The 18,468-nt window shown below is 36.6% G+C and overlaps 1 protein-coding gene across 1 annotated transcript in view; it reads right to left on the minus strand.

The window, feature by feature from the left end:
* TNKS (tankyrase) overlaps window positions 1–13,017 on the minus strand; it is a 157,928-nt gene extending 144,911 nt beyond the window's left edge. Inside the window, exon 1 of the mRNA XM_006180445.3 lies at window positions 12,345–13,017. Within this exon, the coding sequence (XP_006180507.2) occupies window positions 12,345–13,017 (673 nt within the window). The remainder of the gene's footprint in view (window positions 1–12,344) is intronic.
* Window positions 13,018–18,468: the final 5,451 nt, after the last annotated feature.

Below are 18,468 nucleotides of genomic sequence, written 5' to 3' on the forward strand. Positions count from 1 at the left end.
TCATGCAGTCCAATATACACAGAACCACATATACCTAGTAATATATTCCTGCTTACTATGTAAGAAATGTTCTGTGACAAGGAAACATATATTTTCTATTTAACATTCAAAGTCATTATTCCTTCCTCTTCTAATTTCAATTCTTACCATATTAGCCTCTAAATAAAGAACTATTTTACACTTCATTAGATCTGAAATCACTGTTAAGCAATAGGGAATATATTCCCTGTTATTTCTAAAATAAGTTTAGAAAAAAACTACATAATGACTTCTATAAAAACAATGAAGTTGCATATGTTTTTCATTTGTCAAGGAAGACTCTGACCGATTAACTTTTCCATTTTATAGAACCTGACTTACAAAGGAAAACATTTATACTTAGATAAAAGAAAAGAGGTATTTAATTAGTAAGTACAGTTAAGAATGTGTGGTTTCCCCATATCCACTGAGAAATTACCAGAAGCAAAAGGGTAAGAGACAAATACCAGATTCCAGCTTAAACCAATCAACCAAAAAAACTGTTTAAAAAAAAAAAAAAAAGGATTCTTCCTTGGGAAGAAAAAAAAATTATTGGGTGCCATTGTGGGAAGAAATATCAGCTAAACTACAGAAGACAGGCCAGAGGAAAGTGATCTGTGTCCTTTTCACTCCTCAACACGGTCACATCATCCCCTATGCTATTGTGGAAAACAAGTGGTATCTCCAGCACACCTCTAGCCAAAAGAAAAGGGGTAAGATCAAGGTAAAATATTGGAAACTGGCTGGGGTGGGATGCAATCCCAATTAGGCAATTACAGCAAAGGAGATCGCACTTAGAAAACAGAAGAATCAGTGAAATCCTGTGCAACTAGGGAACAATCAACATCCAGAGCCTCTCTACCCTGAGGCATGTACCTATTTGCCTCAAACCATCTGGAGAATCAAAATCTAGAACACAGGTTTTCACCAGCCCTAAAGCTGACCCCCATCAAAACTCATCCTCCCATACAAATGCAACAGCTGTGAGTTCCAAGGTAAGATAAGCTCATAGCAGAAAATAATAAGCTGTTTGAAGAGTGCAAGTACCATGAAAGAACAACAAAATGAAAGCAAAATTAATAGACCAAAAAAAAAAAAAAAAAAGACATTTAAAATTGGCAAATGAAATGTTGCTAGAGAATATTGAAAACATGAGAATAAAGATCTATCTGGAAATATTGTCATGAAAAATATAATAGAAGAAATAAAGAATACAATAAACTGACTGAATAATAATGGAAACAAAGAAGAAATTCCTGAGAAAAAGACTGGCTGAAGAACTCTCCCAAAAATATCTGAAAGGAATAAACAAGTAGAGAATGAGAGAAGAGACAGGAGAGATAGAGGACAGGAAGAGAAGAATGATACATGCAGAAATAATGATAGTACTTCCTGTAATTAAAGGAAAATGCAAAATTTCAGATTAACAAGAGTTCATGAAGTACCAAATAGAATGGACATATTATAGTGAAGTCTAGCAATATGAAAGACTATAAAGTTTCCATCTAAAAAATAATAAAAATCAGTTGACCTCAGATTAAAGTCAACCTTCTCATTATTAAGGAAAAGCATATCTAGCTAACTTATGATTTACATGTAAAAGTAAAATTAATCTCGGATATGTACAATCTGAAAGCTCAATACAAAAAGATCCCAGTTGAACACACTTTCATAAGAATACTTTAGCATGATGAAGAAGGAATTCAGGGGTGGGTATGTGTGGGGGTGTGTGTGTATCTAAATATCATGAATTAACTCAGTAAAAATCTATTCCTATCTCAAGGAACCCTGAACAATGAGCATTCTAACGAACAATTACAATGTGCAGGTTACAAAATGTACACAGCAAGACAAACTTAACTAAGCCCGTGATAGGAAAACTTCCCTAATAAAGTGATATTTTGAGCTAAGCTCTAAATAAGCATAAGCAGTTAACAAGCAAAAGGACTGGGATAAATATTCCAAGGAGGACAAGTTAAGAGTGTTTCCAAAGAGCAAAAGGTGAGAAATGCGTAACATATTCTGGTACCTAAAAGAAGTTCAAAATGGTTCAGAGAGACAGTAATAGAGACGTTGAGAAAGAGGCAACAATAATGGAATCAATGAACTTTCTGTCATAAAAATCGAGAAGCAAGGTCATCCTTGTTATATAAAACCAATATAACAAACCTACAATTCCTTTAAATGAGATATATATCTCAAATATATGTATCAGTGGGAAGACTATGACTATTCCCTACCAAAGTAGGCACAAATCAAAATTTCTGCTATGTGAATTTAGGTATCAGTAAAGAAAACTGCAAAATGTAAATACCTGTATATGCATCAACCTTAGAAGCTAGACAAAAAAAGCTAAAAAGATCTGAAATTCCACTGACAGTTTTCAATCATATTTCAACATAAAACTTATTATAGAAGTTACTTTTGTAGAACTTATTGTAGAAATTATTACCACCTCTTGATATATAACAAAATAAAGCGGAAACAGATTAAGGTGCAAAATATCAAAATGAAACCATAAAAAAATTCTGGTGGAATTGCATGATCTCAGGATGGATAAAACTTTCTAAACATAAAATAGAAGAAAACAAAAAGAAAAAATTTAAAGGCAACAGATTTGAAAAGGTTATAGATAAAATTAAAAAACAAACCAGGAAAATATTTGCAATGATAGATAAATATCAACAGGCAAAAAAAAGTATAGGAAAAAAGATAATTCACAAAAAAGGAAAAACACCAATTGTTTTTAAAAATAAAATCAGTTATTCCAAACGTTATCAAGAAATGCATATTAAAACGAACACTTTTTTTTAAATCAAAAAGCTAAGAAATATGTTTTAAATGATGACATTTGGAGAAACATACAAAAATGCTCATGGGAGCACTATTTATAATAACCAAACATATGGAAACTACCCAAATGTTCATCAACAGGAGAATGGATAAGAAGCAATACGTCCACACAATGGAATTCTGCCTAACAATAAAAATGAACAAATTGCAACTATACAAGATTAATCTCACACAAAATTATACTATATAACACCGTTTATGTCAAGTCAAAACCAGACAAAACTAGTCTATAAGTGGCAGAAGGTAGTGATTCAAACATAAGACAGAGGCAGAGGAAGCCAAAAGGATCCAGGAGCAGAGCTGATAATGATCTGATTCTTGAGCTGGGTGCCAGTTGCCCAGGTGTATTCACTTTGTGGAAATTCACCTGGCAATACACGTGTGATCTGTGCATGCTTCTGTGTGTATGTTATTATTTCAAAAAAGAAAGTATGATAATGGCTGGCATTAAGGGTGTGGTAGGAATATAATATAGTAAAACTTTTTGTTAAAGCAAGTTTCGTAACGCATATACTTAAATCAAAAGTCTCTAGGAATAAATGTATTGCACTGTCTTAAAAACTTTCAACAGTTACCATCTTGGTTCATTTTGTACACTCAAATCCCAGAGCTGTAACTCTACAATTCCACGAATACCAAGCCAGTTTTTCCTCAGAGATAATGACTACCTTCCAAGCTTAAAAGTACTAAATAACAATTGTCAAAATACTTTCTAAATCATAGAAGGTTGTACAAATACTAGATGTTCTTAACCTCACTAGACTTGTAAGTATTAACCTGGGTTCCATGTGTCCTCAATCTTGTCTTCATATTGCCAGAGGAGTTCAAAAACAAAACAAAACAAAACAAAACAAAGCAAAGCCAAGCCCTACCCCTCCTCCTGCAATGTGATTAGTTGGTCTAGGGTTAAGAATCACTGCACTCAAAGTGAGCTTCAGCATCTGCCTTACCTGGGACTTAAAAATGCAAATTCCCAGACTCTCCTCCAGACCAACAGAATGAGAAACGCTGGGAGCGTGGCCTAGCAACCTGTTTTAACAAGCCCTCTCAGTGACTCTGACACAAAGTTTGAGAACCATAGCTGCAGGGTTTCTGGAAGCTTATAATTTTCTGAAAATTCTGTGTAAAATTTGGTTTATCTTTCTGGAGAGAATATCCATACCTATCATCAGATTCTCAAAAGAATGTTAACAAATTCTTTATTAGCTACACAGCCACTTGTATTAGCTACACAGGTTTCATGTTTGAGTGTCAGTTCATGGGCATTAAACTTTCAAATTGTTGTGACTCCTATATGCTGTATTTACTGTTCAAAATTGTTTTTTTCTTGACTGTTTCCATGCATCAAAAAATATAGCAGTTTATCTTAAAATATTCTAATAATTTTAGTAGTCTTTTAAAAAAAGGAGTTGCTAAATTATCCTTCTTATGATGTTCTTCAAAGATTACTTTCAATCTCACAGTTTTTATGTTTAATGACCAACTGATCAAAAGATCAGAGTCCCAACATTCTAATAATTGCAAATGTTCCTACAGCCTACTTATTAAAAGTATGATCTTAATCAAATCCTCGTCAAATGTTTTAAGAGATAATCCATATGCAGTTTTGCTTTATTTTAAACGCCTACGAAAAGAGCTAGGGGAAAAGATGCCAAAATGACTGTATTAGCTGCACTGGGGTAGTCAGCAGTGCAGGAAATTTCTACTGAACTTTCCAAAATGTGTAGAATTACTTTTATTTTCAGAAAACAAATTTGAGAAAGCAATAACAATTGTCAAATTATAAAATGGCTCAAAAGAGTTGATTTCTTATTGCTATCAGCTTCTCCTTGAGTAGCATGGGCCAAGATTTTAGGATAGCCAGTTATGGGTTTAAATCTGGCTTGGTCACTTAATAGCTATGTGACACTGGACAAGACATTACCCTGCATCTCAAGTTTAAATATGTAAAACAGATTTAAAATCTATCTCTCATATGGTTGCTCTAAGGATTAAATAAAATAACATAGGGAAAGCAAAAAATTCACTTGAAAGCATTTTGTTGCTATTTGTATTAGTTTTTACTATTATTTAGCAACAATATCAAAACAAAGTTTATTCATTTATATGCTAACAGAGCAGTAAAAGCACTTTGATGACAAAGGACTGAACTAATATGTAACATTTTTATTTACACATTTAGGATAGTCAGAAGATCAGAAATCAGAAGTGTTAGCTTACAAAGTTCATTTGCTCAAATATTTATAGAGCACATACTATGATCAATTCACTGAATTAAATACTGAACTTCTCTTATTACTTAGCTCAAATTTATCTGCTTCCATAAAATTCCAAGAAGGTGACAGTTATACTTTCCTACGGTTAAATCTCTGTGGATTTTTTTGGTGGGGAAGGGCAACCAAGTTTTTGATAGCTTACAGAAAGTTTTTTAATTAGTCCAAAAGGCCCCCCTCCCCAAATGAGAACATTTTCCTGCAAAGACGAAAAGCATAGCTTGGCATCTCTTCTCAAGATACTAGTGAAAAATACCTAAAATGTATTCATTAACTGTAATCCCATGTCATTTCTTTCTAAGAAACCAAATTTCCATAGTCAACGTAACAACAACCTGAGCTTTGGAAATGGAGAACTGTATACCTTATTAGTAAGATGGATGAGAATGTCAAAATGGTTTCTATGGTTGGTGGATATACCAGAAAGAAGGCATCCAATCTCTGTAGTGGCTCATAATATACATACTATTGCCTAGTTTTCCCAAAGCATTACAACTGGACATCAGGAGGTTTAGGTTATTTTTAGATCATACCTGATGATACAGGGACCTTAGCTTTAAATATTTTTCATCTACCAGTAAATTTGAAACATTTTTTTCAGTCTGTAGTTAATAAAAATTGCTTCATTTAAAAAATAATTTACCACAGAAGAAAAAAGTTGCAAGTCCACATAAGCAAACCAACAAATACCTGCCACCAACTATTAGTTTAGTTTGTGTTATACAGAAAAGCAAAAAGGAGAGGAATATTTACCTCACTTTATTTCCCCTTTTTCTACAATTAAAAAAAAATTCCAAAGTCTAAACTGAATACAGAGCTGATACATTCCAAAAAAAAACAGCCTCAAAAAAAAAAAAAAAAAGGCTCAAGCACACACTGCTTTAAATTCAATTTTATACACAGACTCCTGAACAAACAGGCAAAACAAGCTTCCACTTGACAAAGAACCCAGCAACTCACTGTAGGGAAAAGCAATCCTCGACATCTGATGAAGCCTTAAAAGGAAAACCCAGGAGGCACACAAAAACAAAACACTCATAACTTTCCTCAATTACACAAAATCAAATGGTTTTTAGAAAATGAACTTCAAAGTTATCTTGAGCACCTAAGCTTTAGTATAAATCCCCAAAGACCCCACCCTACTCAACTCTTATTTTGAATCCATATTGATGATACAAGGTATTACGTCACCCAAAATCGGGGCTACATCCCACCTGTGCGAGTGTTCCTGTCAAAAAAATAAACATAGACCAGAGTAACTTCAAGGACACTGACATAGGGGAAAAATAAGAATTTAAAAGGCTCTTGTGTCTTTAATTATTTAATTTTACAATCAACTACCCAAAACATTTCTTTGTCCATGAAGCAAAAGCAGGCTATTAAATATATTTAAGAATAAGCTATTCTCATGTTTTCATCTGCATTTCATCAAAAGACTCATTTATTCCTTTCCAACACTTAACACTACAATAAAACACATTTTCTTGGGATAATTTAAATTCCTTTATCACTTCTCTTCTCCTGGGCTCTAAACTTGAAGATCCTATTTTTTTAAAAAAAGCATGTTTATGCTCACAACTTGGTCCTTGAATATATGCCTTCTATCCTCTAGATATATTTTTTCGGCCTTTTAAGTGTCAAAGAATCGCATCTGGCCTGGAAGGAACACCTAGCCTATGACATATTCAGTTCCTTGGGAAGGAAAGGGATACCCCAGGGGAGGGAAAAAAAGGGCAGGTGACTAGACTAAACTTCCTGTCAAAAAAAAACTTCTATGTAATAGACTATGAGGAGGACATCTTATCTATAAAATGCCCTTAGCATAATGTCTCTGGTTAAGGCTCCTTAGAAAGTGGCATGTAGGCTGTATAAACTAAGATATATATGATGTTTCATAATCTAAATGCTACTACTGTAAGAGATGATCCTGCAAACGAAAGAGAAGAAAAAATCCTTTGGACGTCTAAGAAAAAAGACCAAGGGAAAGAAAATCAATATAATAATAGTAAAATAATATTATAAACAACTTTATGCAAACCAACTTGACAATGTAGATAATTAAACTAATTATTAAATTAAAAAAATTAAAATTAAAAAAATTTTTAAAGTGGGGACTTCATAAAAGATATATAAATGGCAAATAAACACATGGAAATGTCAGAGAAATGTAAAATAAAACCGTAATGAGATACCACACATTCCCACCAGAATGGTTAAGAGGAAAACATCAGAGAACATCAAAAGCTGGCAAAGATATGGAACAATTGGGACTCTCATATGCTGTTGATGAGAATGTAAAATGGTACAACCACTTAGGGAAAAGATCTGGCAGTTTCTTGTAAAATTGAACATTTACCTACCCTAAAACCCAGCAATTCCAATGCTAAGTGTTGGCTCAAGAGAAAGAAAATCTGTTCACAAAAAGAATTTTACAAGAATGTTCCTAACAGCTTTGTTCATAATAGCCAAAAACTGGAAACAACTTAAGGGTCTAAAAATAGGAGAAGGGATAAACCAAATGTAGCAAACTAATATAATGAACTACTTATTCAGCAGTAAAAAGGAACTACTGATACATGTTATGACAGCAAAAATATTAAGCTGGGCAAAAGAAGTCTTACAGAAAAAGAGTAAATATTGTATGACTCCATTTATATGAACTTTTAAAGCACACAACTCAATCTATGCTGGAAAAAAGTCAGAACAATGTTTCTGCAGGGAAGAGAGGAAACGAGAAGGGTTTGAGGGAAGGAGCATGAGGGAACTTTCTGAGGTTGTCTTTCCATAAGGATTTGAGTTACACAGGTGTCTGCATTTGTCAAAACTCAGTGAATATGTGTGTAAGATTTGTATAGATTTTACATTAAAAGACAAATCTTTAAACCAATACGGAACTCTAGATAAGGATATGCATCTCGGTGTATCTAGGGGAAGCTGCACAAATGTCTACAATTTACACATCATTAAAAAACAGGGATAGACTGATGGATAGAGGAAACTATAAGCAGACAGATAACAACAGAAATCATACAATATTTTTAAGTGGCGTAAGCATTCCTCTATTGTTGAACAGTTTGTTACCAACTTTTCACTATTAAGAGATACTTTTACATAACACCTTAACTAATTTGTTCTTTAAATTCAAAGAGTGATATCATAAAGGCAAAAGAGACACTTTTTACATTTTTCTTAACTAAAAGTTCTATGTGAACTTTTTTAAGAAGTGGTACCTTAAGGAAAGCAAGTGGTTTTAAGAAAACACTAAGGAAAAGATAATTAATTTGTAGCCAACAATTTTAAGTTGGGAAGATATTTATGAAACTAGTTCCTTTCTTTCTATTACCAAATTGGACCTTTCCTAAACTCAGAGGAAAGACGTGTGTTTAAAAGTATAACCAAGGACCTTGCCAGACAATGGAAAGTTTAGAAAGATTCTCATTCCAGGACTGAAGCATTCTGATTCATATTTTTACCCACTGATGGAACACGTGGTTTTTTACTAGAAACTACATTTGTACAGTGATAGGGGAGAAAAAGACAAGCATGGTCACGCTGAAAAAAATCAGGAGTCAGGCCACCTCTATATGGTTATAAGTGTGCTGATGTAGATACCACTCAAATCAAAAGAAAGCATAAAACTACTCTATATATTTTGCTAGTTTTGATACTGAAGTACCTCATATTACATATCCTAATCCAAATCATATGTTAATTAACTACCAGGAAACCTATTTCAAAATTTCTTCAATTTAAAGTAAACACCATGAAATTTCAGAATTCAATGCTTTATTAAAGCCTTTTTTTAACAAAGACCTCATCTGAACTTTTCTTTAAAAAGAGACCTCTCAGAATATACTGGTCCTTTAAGCAAAAATATGTCACCAGCAGGAAATGAACTAAGGAGATAATATCACTCTAAATGTATGCTATTTCTAAAGCTTTGACTACTGTCCTTTTAACAATAGAAAACCAGAGTCAAGGATCTTATCTGTAGAAGAAAAAGTCTTTTATAAACTCTAGTTAACAATAAAAGACTGTATCCTTTTGATTTTGCCAGCTTAAGAAGGCATTAGAAATAGTACTTTAAGAACCTGTATCAACAGTGAAAACTGAAGATTATGCTTCTAATTATGAGTACAGTGATTCCATTATTAATACTGTCTCTAACTCATATTTTAAACAAATAACTATCACAGTTGGGATAGAAAGGATTCTTAATTCTGCTGCTGGAAAGAATTATGGTTATTCTCATGGTAATTTTTTTTAAAGGGCATAAGGATTTAAATATGACTTCACACCATTTTAGAGATCCTTAAAAATGGTTTCATTTCATTCTATAGAACTATAAACTAATTTTTAAACGGAAATAAAGGCATTAATTAACATTCTTCCTTCCCATCTTTGTTTGCCTAGCTTGGATTCATCCTTTAAATCCCTGCTTTAAAAAAACCTGTTTATCTAGAAAGACTTCTCTAAATGATCTAAAATCAGGACAAGAGTCCCTACTGCCTGCTCCAAAAGAGAGTACAATGTACTTTTCCTATCATTCTAGGTTACACACTTTGTGGGGTTTTGTTATTGTTGTTGTTGAGTTTCCCCCACTGGACTATATGCTCCATAAAGGTAGGGACTATTAGCCACTTCAAAACGGTGTCAAAATTTAACACATGACCTATGATATGTAATAAAAGATTTGTGGAACAAATGAACTACAATTTTTAAACTTTTCCATCCAAGGGATTGTACCAATTTCTGTGTCTATTCCACGCTACCTAGCTATTCCATGACATCCAATGACTAGCATTCTAACCAACTAATAGTCAACTGAGAATTGCTTTTAACTACCCAACATACACGATGGAGAAGACTAGATTTAACAAAGCTTTTATGCTATGAACATAAACAGGAAAGCATAGGAAATTTAGACTACAGGTGTGATTTTTTTTTGTTTTTTTACTGTTTTTGTTTTGTTTTCCATAACAAACTAAAAAATTATTTTCTTCCCTAAAAAAGCCAGTACAAGATTAGGTTCTCATAACTACAACATAATTACAGGACTGTTTTACCATCTGTCTTCTAGCTTATCTGGGTACACATTAAAAACTCTGAAACAGAATAAAAAGTAACTATTGTGGCAAGACACTGATTTCGGAGACAAGCATTATTTTATGTGTGACTAATCCTAAACAAATAAATTATTACACAAATTAATATAACTATCATCTATTAGTGATGACTTACAACGCAGTATGGTGAGAAATGACAAGATTTTGAAACAATGCGTTAAAATAGTCAAATTTGGAATAAAGTCTGCAAAAGCAAACAGCCTCGCTAGATTCATTATACATCTTTCATTTGGCCTAAAGAAATATTATTTCATCTAAAATAAGCAACACCTTTGAGCATGTATCTACTTAGATGGAAGCCCATTTACGATTCAATTTACTACATTCCTAATGTAGGGTCTACATTTCAAGAACAGATCCAGCGAGCTAATGATTTCCTGCAAGTGTTTCTCATACTGCTGATCATGACTCATTAACGGGATCACAAACAGCATTTGTAAGAAAGGAAATGGAATGGGATATAAAATATCAGAGTACAACACATGTAGCAAGGGAAATAATTGTTTCCTGAAATTTCTGGTTCAGTTTGTGTGTGTGACAAAGTAAAATATATTTCTAAGTATGGGCTGAAAAAAAAATAAAGTGTGAACCCAACTCTTGGAGTATATGCCCCCAATTACTTCTTCCCTCCAAACACTGCCACAGTAGAAACGGCATCACAACTACTCACAAACTTAAAAAAGTGACCTTAAACCAGGTACAGGTTATACTCATTTAAGCTTGATTTCACAAACTCTAAAATCAAACTGAGTTTACACTCAGGTTCCACTAATTCCTGTGTAAACGTGGGCTTATTTAAGCACTATGTGCTTCAGTTTTGTCATCTGTAAATGAGGATAAATGTATTTTTCAGGTTGTGGTAAAAATAAACAATACATTTAGAAGTTCTTAACATATGCTTTACTATTAACAGAACAAACTGAAGGAGTAACATATATTGGAAACACAGCAAGAAACTTAACAGCAGTTATCTTCAGTGTATTTATTATCTTTGATCTTTGTGTGCATGTGGAAGAGCTTTTTCATTTTATCTTTCTGTATTACGTGAATTTTATAATGTATGTATAACATATACATTTCTAATATAAATAACTATTACCTTTTTTTTTTTTTTTTTTTTTTTACAATATCAATAGTTGGTACCTAGGCAGTGAGTTGTGGTCCTTTCTGTTTTAAATTTCTCTGTATTTTATAAAAAACACATTAGGTGTTTTTAAAAGAAAATAATCAACTACTTGCCTGAAAAAAAAAAAGACAAAAGTGTGTAGTGGTCCAAGGTTTAGGAATTCGTGGGTTTTTTTTTTTTTTTTGGAGAACTTATGTGCCAGATACTTCTCACTAAAACCCCACACAGTAGTATATTAGTATACTAACATACTAAATAGTACATTATTTTTGCCCATGAGAGAAAATGGAGGCAATTTTCATAAAGTAAATTGTTACACAACTAACGAATAGCACGGTCCAGAACTTCAAAGCTGTATTTCTTCTGCTATCACATAATGCATCCAAATATTCTTCCCCAGCTGTTACATATAGTCTTATTTTGATCTACCCAATCAGACTGTAAACCTTGAAAAATGGAGTTTCACTAACTCATTTGTCTCTCATTGAGACAAACTGACTCTCTTACTAAGACAGGTACTTAAACACTAAATGAGTTATATTAAACTTCTTTTGGTCTAGACTGTCCTTATGGGATATTCTCTTGTAAAAAAAGAAATAAACCAACCAACAAACAACAAAACTACTCTTAAGTCTGTTCAAATCTAACTTTATTCCTACACTCGGAACTGAAAAAGTTTAAGTATGCCCATATCCTGAGACTGCCACCAAAGGAGTTTGGAAATGAGTATCAGTATCACTGTGCAAACACCAAAAAGAATGGATTTGCAAATTCCACTACCACGCCCCCGTCACCCAGGCACGACCTAAAGAAAGGAACCTCTAACCTTCCCGAGAGGTGTAGAAGAACCATAACTACGCCCCCATTGTTTTATCATAACTTGTCTTCTTCCCCTACTCAGACCCCCGTACCCAAAACCTAAACCCTTAACAATTAAAAGTCTCTGACCTGCAGCGAAGTGCAGGGGAGAAGACTTCCGGCCAGCCATGTCCTTTGCATTCACGTTTGCCGCGTCCACCAGCCTCTTTACCCGGGACACGTCCCCATTGCGACAGGCCTCCAACAGTTCCCGGAGGGCCCCGCTCACTGCTGGGACCCCTGGACCAGGTCCCGCTGCCCCAGGCCCCAGGGTTGCTGTGCTGTTAACTCCGGCCGCCTCGGGACTCTCCGCCAAGCTCGATCCGGGGGAGGATGGAGAGGAAGATGAGGAAGAAGTCGGGGAAGAAGAGGACGACGGTGAATTGTTACTACCACCGCCGGCTGGGTTGGGAGCGACCCCGACGGCAGATGAGGCAGAAACCGCCGGGACCACGGGAGCTGCGGCGACGGTACAGACTGTGCTGGTGGTACTGCAACAGCTGGTACTGTCAACCGGGTCCGGGGATCTGGGCCTGTCGGGCGGATCCCGACTGCCATCCCCCTCCGGCAGCGCTAGGCCGTGCCGCGGGGAGGCGAAAGGGGCCAGGCCACCCACCATAGGGGAGGCTGGGGTGGTCCCCGGGGCCAGGCCCGGGCTGAGTGGGGGAGGCGGCGGCGGCGGCGGCGCCGAAGCCCCTGGGGCGGGCTGGAGCTGTTGTTGATGATGGTGGTGATGATGCTGAGAGCGACGCGACGCCGCCATCTTCGAACTCCCCCAGCACTGTCACTGCGGCAACGGCCCCACCGCCTGCTCTCACTTCCGATTGCTGGACCAATTAGCAGCCAGCGCACAGGAAATGATGCTACGCCGAGTGGGCGGGGTCAAAGAGTGGGAGGGAAGTATTGGGAGCTCCGAGAAGCGCCGGGGAAGGGGGCGTGGCCTTGTGGCTGAGGGGCGGGCTTTGTGACGGCTTGGCGGGTCGGCTGGGTAAATTTGAAAGCAGGAACCAGCCTGAGCCTAAATGGGAAACTTTTCCTGCACTTCTCACTTTCATCCTGCTTACCTTACCCTGTTCCGTTCTGTTGCCTAGTCTCCTTCAGCCTTCTCTGTCTTGCTCCAGAGCCTGCTGTTGAGATGTAACTCACTGCAAAGTGACTAAGTGTCATTTATCATCTAAAAAGTGTCCTCTTCTGAAAAATGGACTAGTTTAGTATCTACCTCACAGAATTGTTAGCGGCATTACATGAGCTAACATATACAAAGTGCTCTGTTAATAAAACACAAATTATAATTAAACCATTGGTAATTTTCTTAAACGCAGTCTTCGCCCCCTCGCCCCCAGCTATTCCCTTGGTCTCTGTATCTGTTCTCTATTACTGTTCTCACTTTATGTATTTCAATAATACCCCATTTTAAAATAGTGGCTCAGCTTGCTATGATTAGAATTCAAGCTCTGCTGTGAGAGATTAGTGTAAATTTGGGCAAGCTAACCCCTCTGTGCCTCAGATTCCCCTCTGCAAAGGGGAATTAATAGTTCAATAAGTGTTAATTATTAAAAATATGGGCTTTTTCTATTCCATTATCTCTGTACTTTTATTTCTCACCTTAAGCTTGACTCAAATAATTACGAGTATGTACCTTTTTTAAAAAATTATTTTTTAGCTGACCTTCTCTTTCCTCTCTTCCCTCCTCCTCCCAAACTAAGATAAAAACCTGACTGCTCCATCCATCACTCACCTTCAGAAACCATCCTTCAGCAACTACTTTTTCTCTTCTCTGTCTATACCTACTTTTTTCATCTGCCGTCAAAAGACATGTATCAATGAATGGGGTAATCTCAGTGAGGGCTCCATTTCCTGCCACCTGTTTAATAGGAAGCTAGACATTATGAAAATTTAGGCAAACAGCATTATTCCAATAGAGTGGACACAGATGGAGTCTGTGTCTTAAGAAAAATCAAGATTTAGATGAGTCAAGTAGAAATTTCGCTTTGCAGAATACTAAACTACGTGATAAATTGTCCTTTCACATGTTCATTATTAAATATAATTAGTGTGATGTGAATGTTCCATCTTAATAAATAGGTAAGTTTATTTAGGACTACCATCTAAATCCAAAAAGATCAGGAACAAAATTAAGATTATGAGTGACATTTATTGTCATCTAATCTGGGGTTACAGAATATGACTCTAACATTAGCTGTTTTTATAAATTTGTGCCATTGTCCACAAATTGACAAATGTGTGGCTAGATAGGAAAACTGCATCAGCGCAACTAAAATCTGTCCACAACACACATTCTCCTGGTTTTGAATCTTAATGTACAGCACAGGATATCACTGAGGAGCGGGGGTGAATTAACATGATGCATTAGATGTCCATAACTCAACATATGCCCCTTTGACTATGGCCTTTTCCCTGAATGGGAGGCATAAGGAATGATCTCACCTAGTCCCCTGATAGCCAGTTACTCATAGGTTAGTATGAGTAGTATAAACCAAGTAGTAATGTTCACCCTAATTCAGAGTGCATCTATTATGTCTATCAGTACAAAATAAATAAGAAAATTTCTGCTGGATGGAGATTTAAAAAGGCTGAATTGCCTGAAACTATTCTACTGGTAAACTATGTCTGAAAAATGCATTCAGTAAAGTGGAAATTGCATTTTTTCCCCTCCACTGGAAAGTAGTAAATTACTTAACATTAATTATTTATAAGGTTTGGGTTTATATGAACTAATGTTGAGCTCTAAACATGGAAGGGCAGATATCATTATCTGATCTTTTATAGCTAAACACAATTCCATGAGGGCTGCACTAAACCCTCATGAAAAGAACAAATCTTCTAGTAAAGCAGACCTGGGCTTGAATCACATCTCCAATGATTACTAGTTGGCTAATCTGGAGACATAGGCTTCATCTGTGTCATTCTAAAATTCTCATTTTATTGTATCATTGTCATGAGAATTAAAAGATCTAGGTGTTTTGTAAGCATGCCTTGATTGTCAGTTTCATTCTCTTATGTGCCATACATAAAGTATTACTAGCCGCTATTGATAGCTCTTGCCTCACAACTTCCTCTATGACAAAGATGGTGATTGGGAATAAATATTCACTATTTTACATGTAACAGGAATCTCAAGCAAAGAAAAATCAGGTTTAATTGTTTCCTCATCTGAAAATTTAAAATTCCATACAGGCCCTGACTATCTCCCAGAGTTGTTGGGGAGGATCATAGTTGTGTAGCATCTTCTCATTTTCAAAAATGTATTTGGAAAAATCCTTTCCAAGTAGTATCAAAACATAAGCACATAGCACTCTCTTAAGCCACACTGTTGACACAAAAGAAAGAGCCACCAACTCAAAGGACGCTCCCCTTCTGGACTGTGTTGTGATGTTTTTCTCCCCATGGGACACACTTTGTAAGTTACACATTCATATGCTTGCACAGACTCCACGTTTCAATTAAACTTGGTATGTTTATTCCATATGCTTCCCATTGAGCTGCCCCAGATCTATGTTCACTGGTAGCATCTGCAATCTACTAAGTCCACTTATTCATCAGTGCTCTATGCAATACCTCTTCTGCAAATCCACAGCACAAGCTGAAGCTATAGTTTGGCTGAGGCAGGACCATTTCCCCACTTGGGCCTTAGAAGAAGATAATGTTATCCTTATGTCAGAAGTGCCCATGGTGCCAAAGATTGAGATTTCTCTATGAAGGTATTACTACTAAGCTAAGAGAATTTTCAGAAACCCAGGAGAATCTTTTCTTGTAAAGCCATTGGTGGGCAACAATTCCAACAGCTGCAATCATGCTACCCACATTGTATCAGAGAAATTTTATTCAAAAAACAAAGCAACTTATTACAAGGCAGGAAAACTGCAGTAATTTAAAGATCCCCTATATATATTAGCTTATGAACATCCCCCAATGGAAATTTTCAGTTGTTTTATGTCTTTTACATAGTGGGGTCCTCTGGAAGTTGCTCACAAGACATCTACAGTCTGCCCTCTGATAACTTGGATTTTCTTCATGTATGGTCTATACACCTGGGAGTAGTCAACCAAACCAAGAAGTATTAGTTCCAGGCAGAGAGGCAATACAACATAGTAATTCAGAATGTGGAATTCTACATTTAGACTGCTTGGATATGAATCCTAGCTTTGTCACTAACTAGCTGTGTGTGATTAAAGGATGCTACGTCCTACATTTTAACAGGGATAAATAAAAAACCTATTTGCTGTGCTTTAAAAATGATAAATGAGCTTTCCCACCCAAAGCATTCGTTGTAAACATTTTCCCCAAAAGTAATTAAAATTGTACATGTATACCGCATTAAGAATTAGCATATTGGCTTCCTCACTCAAAAGAGATAAACACCTGATATTCCCCCAAGGTTATAAAAAAGTTTAGAAAAGTTTCCAAAAGTTCTGGAATGTATTGATAACAATGATATAACTAGCCACCAACGCACAGGTAATGATGTAATGGCTTACATAACCTTGGGTGCAGCGAATCAAAATAGGGCTGTTGCAGCTACAGACCAATAAACAGTGAGGTACAGCCAGAGGGCTCAGCCTCCCTAGTCTGAATGCTGGGCCAGCCCACCAAGCTGTGATTAATGCTGATCCCTGCAAATGTCTGAGGGGTTGCAGACTCCCATATACTGACCATGAGCCATCTCCTACCCGCGGTGAAGATTGGAGCAAGGACCTCAGGGAGCAGAGACCAAATGACCTACTGCCTGGGAATAGTGGCAGCCGAGGCAGTGAGAGGCACTAGTCCATCCCGGAGCAGGATTCCTCCCGCTTCTCCACCGCTGACTCCTCTTGCTTGCTTATGTTGTTGTCTGGCTTGCTGAAGGAAATAAACAAGTAAAAGCTATTTGACTTAAATGGTGTTTGTGTGCAGTTTCTCTTGGTGTTGCCCACTCCTTCATAATTTTGTCTTTGTTTTGATGTAGCTGCTCAGAATAATCCGGGAGAAGCCATTCAACCTCTGTAAACCGATCTGCAAGGTGGGGATATTCAGAGTTGTGAGACATGTGAGTTAATATTTGCTGAATGCATAGAATAGCTCCTGGCACATGCTAAATGCTATATAAATGTCAGCTGTTATTATTATCAAAAACTGGACGAGGCCTCTGGTATGGGACATTACAGGTTACCTGGGAGACATGACTAGTCAGTTTTGCCTGCCCAATAAGCACATTCTTTTCACCCAAAAATGTTGATATCCAGCCTCTTATACCTACTTCTTCTTTTGCTTTACAGTGTCTTAAAGGAAAGTCTAGTAAGTGTGGAAACTGAAAGGGGAAATGCAATTATTCCCTTCTGGCTCTAGTCACAGTGTCGGAGAGGTGGAGACTCTGCTAGGAGGGCTCCTCAGCCTGGAAGTAGGCAGGTTCCTCCCTCAAGAGACTCTGCCTCACAGTACTGAGAAACCAGAGATCCAGATGTTTGCAGAAGAACTCTCTCACAGAAGATGAGCGTACCACCATAAGTCACCAGATATGTGAGAAGGACCTACAACATGAGAGGGAAAAAGAAAAAGAATGACTCCAAGGGTTTACCTGAGCATCTGGGGAAAATAAAAAAGAGCCATTTATTACATGACAGATAGTTTAGGGAGAAGATCAGGAGTTTGGTTTTGGACATGTTAAGTTTAAAATTGCATTAGGCATTCAAATATGGACAGTTGGGTATGCAAGTCTGGAGTTTAGGGGAGAGGTCAGAGTAAAGGTATTCACAAGGGAGTCATCAGCACAGAAACAATTTTTTAAATCATAAAACTAGATGAGATCATCAAATGAATCACTATAGCTAGAGGATAAGTCCAAGGACTGAGCCTTGAGGCATTCCAGTTCCACCGCTGGGAAGGAGCAGCCAATGGAGTAAGAGTAAAGCTAGTAGAATGCAGTATCCGGGAAACCAATGAAGAAAGTGATTCAGAACAGTATAGTAGATTAAATTATAGACCCCAGTTCTTCACCCCTCCCTCTGTCCATGCTCTATGCCATATGACTGTGTAAGTACTCCCATTACAGATAGAGCATATTCACCAGCCCTTTGATTTTGGGCTTACAGGCATGATTTTCTTTGGCTAACAGAATGGTGGTGGAGGTGCCAGTTCTGAGTCTAGATTTCAGAGGCATCCTGTGTTTGCACTTGCCCTCTTACAGCCTATCATCAACAGGAGAGTAACATTACCT

The sequence above is a fragment of the Camelus ferus genome, chromosome 26, assembly GCF_009834535.1.
Source record: "Camelus ferus isolate YT-003-E chromosome 26, BCGSAC_Cfer_1.0, whole genome shotgun sequence".
NCBI classification, from domain to species: Eukaryota; Metazoa; Chordata; class Mammalia; order Artiodactyla; family Camelidae; genus Camelus; species Camelus ferus.